Below are 15,476 nucleotides of genomic sequence, written 5' to 3'. Positions count from 1 at the left end.
ATCTGTATTGTCGCCCAAAAATGGAAAACGGGCAGCTGATTGGACGAACACGTCACGTGGGTCTGGTTTCTCCGGAAATTTAAAGCCAGACTGTCATGGCGGCTCGTTCAGAATACGATCTCTTATTGTACTAAAATAGTTCACCGAAACATGTTTCTGAAAAACATTTTAAGCGAGAAATAGGCCGTGCAGTTGCTGAATCGGTCTTCATTTCAGATCGACAAAGGTCAGTTTGAAAGATTTTCGTCCGATTTTGAGAGACTGTAGTCACGCTCATCCCGCTGCCCGTTTCCGGGTGAGAACTCTACCAATCAGATGGGTCATTTGAGGCCGGTAGTGCCCGCCCCGCCGATTATACATGTCAAATTGGCCAAAATGAAAATGACTGCCCCTCGGACGGACGACGGCACGGAACACACCGAACAGACTCGAGTCACTGACCTCACCAGACTGTCCAACGGCCGATAATCGGCTTGGTGTGTAGTAGGCTTAAGACCCAAAAAACTTTGAAAAAAATTATTTGATAGAAAAAATAATTTATTGAGTCATTATAAAGATATTAATAACAAACTTAATAGCTTAAAAATGGTCCAACATGTAATGTATTTACTGTAATAAATCCAAAAATGCTAATGCCAGTATTTTCTCCTTCTGAAATTTCCGTTCCGTGATGGAATATCTGTCTGTGTTTTGGCCTGTGTGTTGTTATCAACTGCCCATTTAGACAGCTGGGCCGGGTTGCCAGATATACCGGTAAAAAAAAAAACGCAAACCCAGCGCGCTACAGCTGTAGTACAGCCATGAAAGCAGCATACGAACAAACCGGATCAACGGAGAAAGATTCTACCCGGCCTAAAAAAAAAAACTCTGCATGTTTCTAACAGTTGCGTGATCAGAGACGTAACAACCCCCTGGTAAATATTGGAGATGTATTTGAAAGATGGTGACAGCTTAGAGCCCAAAAGGACGCAGAGTTGGCCAATTTCCTCCTGAACAGTTAGCTAAGCATTAGCTTCAGGCTAATTTATCACGGCTACTAGGGACGGGCATTATATGTTATTTCAACATTCGTGCAGCTACTCACATTGAATTATATAGCTAGAGTACCCGAGTTGGTTACTCGCAAAAACAATTGAGACACAGCCAGTAAAGTGATCCCGACTGGTCCTGGCTACCGGCGCCATGCTAACCCTGCTAACTGCTAACGTTACCGGAGGACCATAAAATGTCCCGGTTTACACCAGCCACTATGAAATTGTCCCGGTTGTCAGCGATTACATAGCTGACGGGGTCTTATTACAGCCCGACCATTAACTAAACCCATGTAGAAAGACTAATAGACGTCCAGCGTATGATTTTATCATTTGATGTGTTGTTCATGCATATGTTGTTCATGCATAGGCTATGAACTCATCAACATCAATTCCTGGTGATTCATAAGATATAAAGGAATGAAGTAATGCACAAATCATGAATTCATAATTCATGCATGAATTCATAATTCATGTACCCTTCCCGTAAAGTGTTACCATAACAACTTTAGTTCAAGCCTGTGGCAGCAGTTCCAAATAATTCGTTTAGTGCCATGCAATGAAAAACACTTTTTCACAAAGTTTTTCGCACGTTCAGTGGGTGCATTTCCAAAAGAGTGCTTTAATTCTGAAAAATAAAGTCGGTCCCCCACGAAACTCACTCAATGTCTTTTAATACTATTTCTTAGATATGTAGGCTACATACCAAGACAATTCATGAATATTAACTGAGATACCCCATTACGTTGTGAGCAGTAGGCCTACGTGTGCTGTTGGCAAAATTGTGTCTAATCTAAAAAGCGTGTGCGTGGCCCGGTTTTAGTTCTGGGAAATCTGCTCACCGTAGGGCAAGGTAGTGGTATTTTTAGCGGTTCCAACTGGAACTCTAAGCCGAGGAAGTGTGTCTGTCCGTCGGGTGGAGAGGACGGCGAGGTTGTTGTGTTTTTAGCGGTTCCTACTGTAATTCTAAACCCAAAAAAGTGTGACGTGTCAGTTGGGTACAGCGCTCCTCGTGGGCTTTTATGACTGTCAATATAGCCAGCGTCTAACGTTAGCTACTCCGCTGTGGAGTAATGTCTGGCTATGTGAGACTAGCGTCTGGCAACACTTTTTGTGGATGCTGCGGTCTCAGCCTGGCAACCTCCGTGAACTTCGAGTCTGTGGGAGGAGGGGGCGGGGGAGACGACTCTTTCCAGTATTTTGAATTTGTACTGCAGTAACTATTTTAAACACAAGGTGTCAGTATTACATATTGCACCTTTGATAGTGTCCTAAGAGTACTTGTGCATCCTCAAAAAAAAAACAAAAAAAAAATTCCTTTCCTAAACCAAAAAGCTCAAATATGCACGGCTAATAAGACGAAATACATGCATCATGGCCGTCACTAGCTAGCTAACGTAGCCTTAAATTCCTAAAAAAAAGGCCTCATCTTTTATAGACTACAAACAGCTACGGCTACGGCTAAGGTAAGGCAACCAAAGACGTAATAGGTGATTTCTATCGTCTGTGACAATCAGTGTCAATTTACCCCACCATCTTAAAAACACTGTCCGCTAATTTGATACCTATAGCAAATTTACAGTACACTGAAGACAATTTACGACCTTAATTCAAAACCTAACTCAAGACATTTTTAGGACCCTGTCCGGCTTTTTCCTTCCGTGTTCTGGATGTGTGTGTAAAAATATTGATAGATGCATATCAGTCGTGTATAGGTTAGACTGACATGATTATTTCTTGTGATATGCTGCCTGAAGAATGCCACTTTTTTTAGGCAATTCTCCTTCACATTTCTCTTTACAAGTTATATATTAGAGCTGGGAAGATATGCCTTTTTCTTCATTCAATTCCTTCACGATACATGGGTGCCGATTAGCTCTGTATTGCGATTTTCATTTATTGCGATTCTAGATATTGCAATTTTCTTTTCCTTCTTTCACAAAAGAAAAAGTTGGATAATACACACAAACAATATAACATGATATGTTTCTAAAATAACTAAGAAGAATGCACATCCCAACATTTTCTGCTTTTGCACCGTTTAGTTGGAAACGGATCACTGTCAGCAGTACCATATAAACAGAAAATATTTAGGTGAATCATTGGTTAAAAAAAAGAAGAAAAATAAAAAGTATATATAAATTCTAGGGGAAATTATTGATTTTAAAAATTGTCGCCAAAAAAAAGAAATCACAATTCATACGATTTTCGATTTATTTTCCCACCCCCACTATATATGTAACTTTTTATTTTTTTTTATATGTGCAAATAAAGGAACAAAACCAGATGTATTGCCTCTGTGTACACGTGTGTCCAACCTTTGCAGTGCCTGTGCAGGACGTCCAGCGCCGCGATGAGGAACTCGTGGGCGTCCTGCTGCTCGTAGCCGGCCAGGTGGCGGGCGTGGGTCCACACCAGGTGAAGAAGACGGAAGGGGATGTGTGGCGACCGGTGGCCTGAGTAGAACTGGAGAAGGAAGGTTGTGTACAGTAGGTGGGTGAGAGAGAGAGAGAGAGAGAGAGAGAGAGAGAGAGAGAGAGAACGTTTCCTTCTACGCCTCGTATCCCTCTTCTTCTACCCATTTGAACCAATGGTTACACTTGACTTGAAGGTATCTACATAAGAGTGACATGACACTGTCATGAACGTGTCATAAACGTTATGAACAAGTCAGAAACGTTTATGACATAACGCTTCTTTCAGTAAGTGTCATTGGGTTTTTGTCATGACAAGTTAGGGTTAGGGTTCATGTGTCATGACAGTGTCATCTCACTCTTATGTAGATACCTTCAAGTCAAGTGTTACCGAACTCATTCTTTGTCGAGTGTTACCTCCTGGAAGAGTTGCGACATCTCACACACCAAACAGGAGTTGCTCTGCATCTCGCATTTGTGCCGGTCCGACAGGAAGAAGTCACGCAGCAGCGGCGTGTGCGTCAGCGCCTGGACGATGCAGTTCATGAAGCATGTGTTGCCAAGGTTTATCAGACCTCGCAGGCCTGGGGGTCAGAGGAATAAGAAAATAAGAAGCTGGAAAACAAAGAAAGATTAGACAAAGAGCACGGATGGATGGATGGATGGGTGGAGGCAGGGTCTAAATGCAGGTAAAATATGCGTGGCTATAATAATAAATATAAGTGGCTGGTAGATTTGCTTCACCTACCCGCCAGAAAAAAACAAACAGTTATTATCTATTGAGTGGCTGGTCAAATTTGAACATTCACTAGCCATTTGGCTGGTGGACAAAAAAAAAAAAAAGTTAATTTTGGACCCTTGGGTGGAGGGGTGAGGGAGGGATAAAGGAAAAAAAGAAAAAGAAAAGGGAGAACAGAGAGAAAGAGCTGAGGAGAGACAGAGTTTTTTCTTTGCTGCTGCAGCGGGGCATCTAAGCTGCAGTGCTGTTAACGGTCGACGACTAAAAGAGGGATTTATGTAGCCTAGTGTAGGGCCTGAAATTGTCGCCCGGGGTGTGACGCGTCAATCTTTTTAAGAGAATAGAAGGCCCCCGTGGGGGGGGGGGGGGGGAATTTTGTGTCTGTAAATGCGGGAGTGTGGTAGAGCGAGTGAGAGAGTGACGGGGATTAGCTTCGGAGCGAGTAGCGGCTCTAGAGTCATAGTGGGAGAAACAAAGCGTCTGCCCTGTACTTTCTGACCACGGTGGGAAATCTGGAGCAGGAAAAGTTAACCCTCTCCTTGATTTCACGTCGTTTAATAGAGAAGGAGAACCAGGAACGTGTAGTGACATTGTTTGAGAGGTGCGCGCACTAGGGCTGCGCTCGATTGAAGAAATTCTTAGTCGACTAACATTCAATTGTATCAACTAATCTATTAGTTGATTTAAATCGACAGATCTGTAAAATCTGAGATTCTCCGCAAAGAGTCATGCTAAAAGCACCACTTTAATTCTTGTGTTTACCAGAGATGTGCTCGTACGTTTCTTGGAAAGAAGTCATTCAGCATGAAAAAAGCATAAAACATGACTAATCGACTAAAGAAATCTAAGTTGACTAAGATCAAAATGACAGATTAGTCGACTAAGAGGGAGCAACCCTAAGCGACGACGCATCGCGACGCACGCGCCGCGGGCGCACGCACCCGGCACACACACACACACACACACACACACACACACACACACACACACACACACACACACACACACACACACACACACACACACACACACACACACACACACACACACACACACACACACACACACACACACACACACACACACACACACACACACACACACACACAGGAGGAGAAACAGCAGAGACGGTGGAAGGAAAGGAGGAAGAGGAAAGAGGACAGTGGAGGAAGGAAAGACTGAGGTAGCGTTCTCAGCGATGAGCAATCCAGGCGTGCAGTCTCCCTCGCCTAAGACAGTGCCAGGGATGTTAATGGGTGCTAGAGCACGTCGCTGCAGGCTGCTGCACGGTGTTAAACGTATGCCAGCTCTCCTCACTCCCACACATAACGCCACCACTGCTTCAATCCAGTACTCCCTCTGTTGCTTCCGATATATTCTGCAGCTTTTCTCTCTCATATTTGCGCGATTGACCAGCTGTCTCGGACATACCGTATTGTGCGTCCCCGTGTAGGATGTCCGCGTTGACTTTCACCTTACTGTCGGTTGGAAGTAGGGGCGGCACGTGACGCCCAGTTCTGACCAAAGGGGTCGCGACTGGATGAGCAAAAACGTGCGACTACTTGCAACACGCTGGCCTGTGACGTTCTGACGGCTGCCAGTTCACGCCAACGCACCTAGACGAGACGGAGCATCATCTCCGTAGCGACGACTCTCTGTGCCTCCGCTCTCACTTCCGACTTTTCAGGCTTTTTTTTTTTGTAGCTGGATTTCATTTGTAGCGTCTCAAAATATGAATAAGGATAGTGATAGTCAGATTCTTGTTACTAGAGCCCGACCGATATATCGGAGGGCCGATTATTAGGCATTTTCCAAACTATCGGTATTGCCATTTATAATGGCCGATAAATTAATATTTAAAAAATTAAATAAAAACCATGTTATGAGTGCGGCGTTGCATAGTTTGTCCAGCAGAGGGAGCTCTACACCACCCCTGTTCTCGTGTTTAACGCTTCAAGTTTCATATCTTAAGGTTGTATATTTTTTTATGTTATTTTTACATTTTATTTATATGCTGATTCCTTTATTGTTGTGACAATAAAACAAACAAGTTTTTTTTTGTTTTTTTCGATATATATATATATATATATATATATATATATATATATATATATATATATATATATATATATATATATATATATAAAAAGCCTACATATATCGGAATATCGGATTTTTAAATCACCCAATATTTGTATTGATATTGGCCTTAAAAATCCTTTATCGGTCGGGCTCTACTTGCTACAGCCGCATTTCTAGCGATGAAACGGCGTAAAACGTTTTCTTTCTCCGAATCACTGCTTTGTTCCAACGCCATTACCTCTCTTTTAGTCACTCTTTACTAACTCCCACTCATATATATATATATATATATATATATACACACACACACATATATATATATACACACACACATATATATTACACACATACATATATATATATATATATATATATATACACATACATACATACATACATACATACATACATACATATATACACACACACACACATATATACATACATACACATACATATATACACACACACACACACACACACACACACACACACACACACACACACACACACACACACACACACACACACACACACACACACACACACACACACACACACACACACACACACACACACACACACACAGCGCTTGCGCGTTGAGCCTCCGTCCGAAGGGTGCGCATTTCGACTGTCTGACAGTCTGCAACTGACTCGACCAGCTGACTTCTGCTATCGGCTGTTGAAACAAGGGGACGTCACTTACGCTCTAGAAGCAGCAACAGGAGACTTGATCAGCTGGGTCGCAGGCGCCGCCGCCATCAGCTGGCTTGAGTCGAGCCGAGACGCTCTCTGATTCAGACCGCTGCGTCTTTGCCCTGCGACGTTCTAAAAACGGTTTCGTCTCGTTGCGAATCTGTGGTCCGAACTGGGCTTAGTGCTGAATTTCTTTAGCGGTTAACCCTTCATAAATCTTATGGGTTACACTTTACTTGAAGGTATCTACATAAGAGTGACATCACACTGTCATGAACGTGTCATAAACATTATAAACAAGTCATAAACATTCATGACATAAAGCTTCTGTCAGTAAGTGTCATTTGGTTTTTGTCATGACAAGTTAGGGTTAGGGTTCATGTGTTCATGACAGTGTCATGTCCCTCTTATGTACACTACCGGTCAAAAGTTTGGGGTCACTTAGAAATTTCCATTCCACTCCATTATAGACAGAATACCAGCAGAGATCAACTGCATTTTTTTTTTTTTTTAATCAGGGCAGCAGTTTTCAGATGACATTATGTGCTTACATAATTGCAAAAGGGTCCTCCAATGTATTTCTCAGTTAGCCTTTTAAAATGATGTCAGATTAGTAAACAGAATGTGCCTTTGGAACATTGGATGAATGGTTGCTGATAATGGGCAATGTAGATATTGCATTAAGGATCAGCCACTTCTTTCTACAACAGTCGAGAACCCTTTTGCAATTATGTAAGCACATAATGTCATCTGAAAACTGCTGCCCTGATTAAAAAAACAAAAAACAATGTAACTGATCTCAGCTGGTACTCTGTCTGGAATGGACATTTCTAAGTGACCCCAAACTTTTGACTGGTAGCGTAGATACCTTCAAGTAAAGTGTTACCATCTTATCTTCTTGGTCAGAAAATGGTAAAAAAATTAAATTAAATAAACATGGCCATTACTAGTTCCCAGATCCCAACATGACTTCAAACTGAAACCTAAAAATCGTCAACAGAGACCAGCAAATTCATGTTTTGCTTCTTTTTTCAACAAATCATTAATTATTTTTCACTCATCAAAATTGCTGTCAACTACATGTTTTTGAAGTTTGAAGATTTTTTTTTTTTTTTTTTTTTCAAATATACCCAATTGTGCTTGAGAAGATGAAAGACCTGTTCAGAGTGACGGGTTTTACTATTCCTATTCATACAATATCCAGAATTAACTGTCTCTTGCCAGGAAACCAGATGAAAATGTTTAAAGAGTTGACATTTCTTGGCACTATAGTCTGTAAAAATGGGAAAGCGTAATTTACAAAAATGAGATGATATACATTATTTTTTTGGAAGCTTAAAGCAAATGAATACATTTCCTGAGTGGTAAACATTTGGTTTAGTGCTCATGGTTTTTAGATGAGACAATTTAAAAAGTCCCATTTTAATGCAAGTGTGCAGATGTAAACTTTGCCTATTTGTCGATGATGGTGGTAGTGGCGTTTCCTCTCTTTTGACATTAACAGGGACCTTTTGTCCCTCCGAGCTCTCCCTTCTGTCCCTCTCTGAAACTGAGCGAGTGGCCCCAGTTTGACACGCAGCCTACACAGCCATCCTCTCCAACACTGGGGTGCGTGTGTGTGTGTGTGTGTGTGTGTCCCAGGGCTTTGACTTTTGCCCAACAATCATTCGAAATTTGTTTGTTTATTAATATTCTAATATATTTGAATATTCATTTATAATATTTTGACCATTAAATGCCTTCAGTAAGACTTCTACTGGTATCAAACTTCGCATATGTTCTGTCCACCAGAGGGCAATGTATCGGTCAATAGGCAGGCGATGATGTTTTCAGAATAAACACACACTGCCACGACTGTTTTAAAAAAAATTAAAAGTCAGACCCTGGATTAAACACAAACCGTATGCTTTGACAGGAAGTTCGGAGCTTTCACCGTAGCCTACGTAAGCGGTCTGATGTTTATACTTTTTTTGTGTGATTTCACGTTGTTTATGGAGAAGGGGAACCAGGAAATGATTTGGGGCGAGCGCAACGCTACCACGCCACCGGCCCGAAGCAAGTTGCATTTTGAAAGTGTGTGAAAAAGCTTCAGAATCCGAATTGAAAACAACGTTTACAAGCAAACACACTTACAAAAAAAACAATGGCCATAACAGGCCTATAAGGGCTGCCTCATATTCGTTCGAATATCAATATTTTTTTCTTAAATATTCGAATTATATAAGTCAAAGCCCTAGTGTGTGCATGAGGGGGAAAGGAGATGCTACTAACCGATAGTACAGTTGGAGGTGATTCTCCTCCTCTTGGGGTTGTGGCGGAGCAGCTCTAGCTCCCTCTTGGTGGGCTCCCACGTTGAGTACTTCTCCCCTATGCCTGCGTGTGACACACACACACACACACACACACACACACACACACACACACACACACACACACACACACACACACACCTCAACATCTGTTTCGTCTAAAAAGATTTTTCTTCAGTTTGTTCCTCTCACTTCGATTGGATTCTAGTGAACTGAAGAAAAAAAACAATTTATTTTATTATTCTAGTACCAAAAAGAGAAATTGTCACGTGTAATTTATATATATGAAGAAGAAAAAAAAAAGATCCATACTTGGCGTTCGTGTATCGATACAGTACAGTGTCTCCATTAGGATTTTTCTAGGATCATTTAAAAAGCAACCGCGACTAGATTGTGCGTCTGCCCCATTTCTGATAACGTGGCAGCAGGAATTTTGCCATTGGCGGGCCGCCACTACAAAATCAACATAGAGGAAACACTGCAGTATTGCCAGGGAAAACCTCGCGATACTATGCTGTAAGGATTCCCCCCGCCCCCCCCAGCCCTACTGCAACAGTGTCCTGGTACGGCTGTGTGTGTTTTATGCCGTCATACCTTGCATTTTCCAGGCTTTCCTCTGTTCCTCTTTGGCGATCTGTTCCATGTCTTTGTCGTAAATGTAGTCTTGGCACATAAAACAGTAGATCCCTCCATACAGCAGGTCGATGGCTAGGAGGACAGACGAGGAGGAGAGAAAAGGGGAAGGAAAAGAAATAATGCATGAGGAAGCGGTAAGTCAAAACGGCAGGGACAGACAGTCTCGCACGGCGCGTCCCTACGAGCGGTGTGAACCGCCAACGGCTTCGTGTCTCGGACTTCCTCTATTCGGGGGCCGCGTTGCCATGGTGCTGCGGTGCCAGACAGCCAGGCTTATCTGCTGACATATCAGCTGTCTTTTAACACCATCCAGGAACGGCCGAGAGAGAGAGACACCCCGAGAGACGGAGAGAGAGAGAGAGAGAGAGAGAGAGAGAGAGAGACGAGTGGGCCCTTCCTCGGGACCTTTGTCATTCACTGAAGAGAAGAACACCATGTTTTTATGATATAGAGAGGCGTGGTTTACCTCACAGGCTGCCTACCTGTGTTATTACATTATCTGGGACACAGAACAGTGATAGAACCAAAAAGCTATATACACTCAGATTCATTCTAAACTTTAATCTGGTCTAAAAAGGAATACATATTTAATTTATTTTGACTAAAAGGGACAATTATATGGACCTTTTTCCACAGCAGACATTTTGACTTGTCATAGTAGGAAAAGCACAGCTGAAATTGATAACCTTAACGATGGCTCAGTTCCATCCAGTGTCCCAGTAAGCTATTTCAGTGAGTCAGCATGCACAACACCAGGGCCTCTCCTAAGTGGAACGCAGCCATCATTAATGGGTTTGAATACACCGGTGCTTTTCCTACTATGAAAAAGGGTCTATTGTCAATCGCAATTATTTCTGAGACAATTCATTTTACAGTAAAATTTGGAATTGTTACAGCTCTAACAGGAGGAGTCAAAGGGTGAGGAGGGGGGAGGAAGGAAGGAGGGAGGCGCCTATCTTTCACACTCACTTAAATGTTCAAACACTGACTCTCCTGACCTGCTCTATACCCCGCCGCTACCGGTTTCCTGTTGCCATGACAATCTCATCCTCTGCAGGTATGGAAGCAGGGAGCAGGGGGGTGGGGGCACAGGAAGCAGAAGGAGGAGGAAGACAGGACTAGGGTCGCACGATATGAGGAAAGCATGCGCTATGCGATAACGTTGTTGATTATCGTGATGACGATAGTACTTGCGATGAATAAACAGCAACAAATCACGCAAACTCAACCAATCCCCGTGAATTCGGTGCGACTCACATTTTTTGACCAATCACTGCAACTTTGCCGCAAGTTTGACCAATAACCGGAGTTTCCCGCGACTTCAACCAACCAATCCCAGCAGGCCCACGTGCCAGACTTTACATCAGTTTTTGTGACTCTGAGAGCCAACATTCTTTTATTGAACAAATTGAACTTTGAATTGGATATAAAAAGGCACCATTAAAAAATAAAAAAAAGGAATACCAGTTACATTATAAAAGTGCAGTTATCCGCTGATATTTTCTTTCAACTAACACAAAAAAAAAATCTTGCGAGTGTCTTTCACGCCAGTTGATATGGCGAGGACAATAAACATAAGGACATACTGTGCAGCCCTGGACAGAATGGAGGAAGGTAAGGAGGTGTGGAAGAAAGGCAGGAAGTACTCTCGAGTACAGAACTTAAATGAAGTTGAGGGGAGAGAGAGAAAAAGAGAAAAGACAGCGAGCAAGACAAATGCAATTACATGAAATCCTTTTTTACAATTCTGGATATCGACAAGGTCAATCGGGTAACCATGGGAACGGGAGGAGGGCAAAATCAGAGGAGGATAGAGACAGGGACGAGCCCAATACAAGGCCCGCAAACAGCAGTCACCACATCGCTGGGAGTGAAAATGCTGAAAAAAGGGTTAGATGAAAGAGATAGAAAGGCAAGAGAGAGAGAGGAGGAGGAGAAGCAGGAAGGAGGAGGGGCCGGGGGTTTAATGAAGGCTAATTCCACAGGGTTTGTTAAAGACGACTTAATTACCTCTTCGGCAGGCTGCGGAGAGCTGTCCCTTTTTTGAAAGAAAAATACTTTTCTCTCCCTCCGTATCAGACGGTTTCTCACTCTATTTTGCAGCGTTTGATTCAGCAGCTAACCTAATTAACACACACACACACACACACCCACACACACACACACACACACACACACACACACACAGGGGTCTTTCTGAGCTGAGCGATAACGTCGAGCGAAGGATAAAAAACAAACAGGCAGATTCTCAACATCTGCCAAACCACCCCCCCCTAGACCTTTATTCTTTATTCAAATCGAAAGTCAAAATGAAAAAAACAAGCACTGAATGGTTTTGCCACAAACTCAAATGACTGACTTCTCTCCTGGTTATAACTAGAGATGGTCCAGCGTTTTGATCGGAGCCGATATCGATACCAGTATCGGTATTGGCTCCGATACTGCCTAAAAGTTAAGGCACCGATCCGATACCACGTAAGAAAGCCCTAAAGAAAATCTACGTTTAAGTAGTTTATTTATGTTGTTTTTGGGTTACAGGCTGCGTCTGAAAATGGGAAATAGTTTCACATGACTTTAAAATCGACATCCACCGAGCCATGCTTACGTTATCATTAGTTAGCTCGTTCTTGTTTCCAAACTGCGTCGCAAGTTATAGTAGCGTTGGCTTAGCTGGGAGCTTCACGGAGACCGCTAAAGCTTACGATAGCTGCCCTACAGCTGTCAGAGTTAGCTTTGACTTCATATATTAATGAATGAATTAATTAATTACATTCTAACAGCTGTATTGTCATCAACATGACAATCTTGCAAGACACTTGTTGATTATAAATCACTAAAATGGTGGTGACAACACCGTTTGGCTTAGTTGTGCTAACCGAGCACCGTTAGCCTTTACAACAGAGCCGCTTCAATACACGTGTTAGATAATGCTACATTACAGAGTTCTCTGTCGATTTTGTCGCTGTGTGTTCGTGGAGGAAAATTTAAACAGAGCGGCGTGCCAGAAATGCGATGCGCCATGACATAGATCCCCTTCAAGGCCAGGCTGATGTTAGAAGTCCCATTGACGATGCATAAGCCTGAGCAGTGCAGAACATGTTAATAGCAGGCTGCATTCAAGCATTAAATATTCAAATATTAGTCAAATATAAAAAATTTAAAAATGAAATTCGAATGGTATTACATAGGAAGATTGACAGCTCTAATCTACAGTATGTCAAGGAGCATCGATGCTGTTCTGGAGACACTTGTGTTATTTCAATTGTCACCCATCTGTACGTGTATGACAATGTCACCTAGACAGCAGTTTACAAGGCTTCACATTCCGCCCGAGACTGCACACCTTCAGCAGTTGATTAACTGTGGGGGATCAGGCAATACGCAGCAATCTTCTCTGCAATCATTGGGAGATTTGTGTGCAATGCTGTGATTATTACAGGCCGTGTGGTGTGTCCCTGTGGGAGTAGAGTGGAGGGGGGAAAAGCAGCCAACAGTTCTTGGTGTTCGGCAAACACCCACCCCTTTGTTCAATTCCGGAGCCATCCCGATTGTGTCTGTTTGATGCAAATGTTGTTATTCAGTGACGAATTGAAACACAACTTTCCCCGTTCCTCACGGTGAACGCTCGCCAAACAAAGACTTCCACGCGAGGTGGTGAGAAGAACGCAGCGTGGTCGTGGCATCTCTGAAAATAGAAGCCTTCTCGGTCATTTAAGGGGAGAATATTTTAACAAATCCAATGCAGATTACCGCTCAAATCACTGATGTGCAGTGTTGTACCTGACCTGGAATAATAATCCTTTCAAAACAAGGTGGAGGCAAAATCTCATTTTTGTGTTATAATAAACCCCATAAACCCACACAACAATGGATGTTTTGAAGGGTTTTGGAGTAAGGTTAAACAGGGACGTCTACACAGTGAGGTAGAATCTTAGCTTGTGTATATGTGCTTAATTTAATCAGCCACGAGACGGCCCTCAGACCTTGTTTATTAGGAAGTTCACTAATGCATGTGCTTGCTCTAATGGGCTACATGAGGCCAAATACACAGGTGACATTCGAATCCCCCACGAGACCAAGTCTTCAGACTGAGTTGCAATTATGTTGCACCAGGTTGCGTTATAGCTCTCGCTCTGTTCCTCTTGATTATTTTCCTTAAATGCATAACAAAACCACAACTATGTCACAGCTAGGCAACGTCCAATATATAACTAACTTAAAGTGGCCATATTACGCTCATTTTCAGGTTCATAATTGTATATAGAGGTTATATCAGAATAGGTTTACATGGTTTAATTTTCAAAAAACACCATATATTTGTTGTACTGCACATTGCTGCAGCTCCTCTTTTGACCCTGTGTGTTCAGGTCTCTGTTTTAGTTACAGAGTGAGGCCTCTCACTGCTGTAACATCTTTGTTGGGAGGCGCACATGCTCAGTAGCTAGGTAAGGATCACATCATCTAGCTGTTTCTCCAACTTCGGTCAGTACAAGGCAGGATTAGCCGGGAGACTTCTTCTAAACGAGGGCGCGCTTCCAACTTTGCGTGGAATAGCTGCAGAACAGGGACATGGAAGTAGTTCCTTTGTAGATTATGGTGAACTAGTGTGTGTTGTAGCAGTGTTTTGCCATTCAGAACGAGCTAGCATGCTACGGTTAGCCACCTCGTTTCGGCAGCCCTATTTCTGATACTGATGTTGCCGTGGGGGGCCGCCACGGTCAAATAAACAGAGGAAACACTGTAATGGTATAATGGGCAATTACGCACCTTCAATTTACGTCCACTAAAAGTGCAGTTTTTGCCACTGACATGCTCCGATTATTGTGTCTAACAAAAAAGGTCGACCTCTGTAAGGATCTGTTCCATAATTTTGTCAAAGCGTAAAGATCCTTTTTTGTTTAACAGGAAGCATCCCCAAAACCTATATCGCCAAACCGACCAGACTCCGTCATTTTACCATCGCTAAACACAAAGTCGACGGACACAAAATAAAACAAAAGCCGTTTTGGTTCGTCTTACCGCTGTTCCACCAATCACCGCTCTGGTTTGGTTGAAATAAACCCTTAATTCACCCATTTACATGTGACACCATGCTGGCTCTTTACACGCTAACGGCATTATTTATTTACAGGGAGTATGGTGGGTTTGGCTATTGCGATTTTGTGGCCGTTTCGATCTTACACTTCGACAAAAAGATCCATATCTCTGTAGGAATCCTTTCCATAATGTCGACGGAAACTTATAAAAACAATCGGAGCCTGTCAGTGGTAAAAACAGCACTTCTAGTGGACGGAAACTGATAATGCGCATTTGCCCCATACAGTAGATTACACTGCAGCCTGCATCGCGGCTGCCGGTTACTAGGGGTGGGGGGGAAAAAATCCATACAGCATAGTATCACGATATTTTCTGTGGCAATACTGTATCGATACACAGACGCCAAGTATCGATCTATTATTATTTATGTGTTGGGTCAGTTTGTCTGCTTGACAGTCACATTTTACAGCAATAAAATTCAAGTGAGATGAACAAACGGATGTTGACAAAGTTTCCTTTTGGGAACATCATT

General features: G+C 42.6%; 1 protein-coding gene across 2 annotated transcripts in view; it reads right to left on the bottom strand.

The window, feature by feature from the left end:
* Positions 1–15,476, bottom strand: part of usp22 (ubiquitin specific peptidase 22) — a 38,092-nt gene that overhangs the window by 9,820 nt on the left and 12,796 nt on the right. For both annotated transcript variants that reach the window (XM_039787943.1, XM_039787944.1), the window contains exons 3-6: positions 9,866–9,979; positions 9,234–9,335; positions 3,863–4,029; positions 3,350–3,497 (exon numbers count right to left, since the gene is read on the bottom strand). In XM_039787943.1, coding sequence (XP_039643877.1) covers positions 3,350–3,497; positions 3,863–4,029; positions 9,234–9,335; positions 9,866–9,979 — 531 coding nt within the window. The remainder of the gene's footprint in view (positions 1–3,349; positions 3,498–3,862; positions 4,030–9,233; positions 9,336–9,865; positions 9,980–15,476) is intronic.

Source organism: Perca fluviatilis, chromosome 21 (genome assembly GCF_010015445.1).
Source record: "Perca fluviatilis chromosome 21, GENO_Pfluv_1.0, whole genome shotgun sequence".
In the NCBI taxonomy this organism is placed as follows: Eukaryota; Metazoa; Chordata; class Actinopteri; order Perciformes; family Percidae; genus Perca; species Perca fluviatilis.
This window is presented reverse-complemented; position numbering and strand designations above follow the sequence as displayed.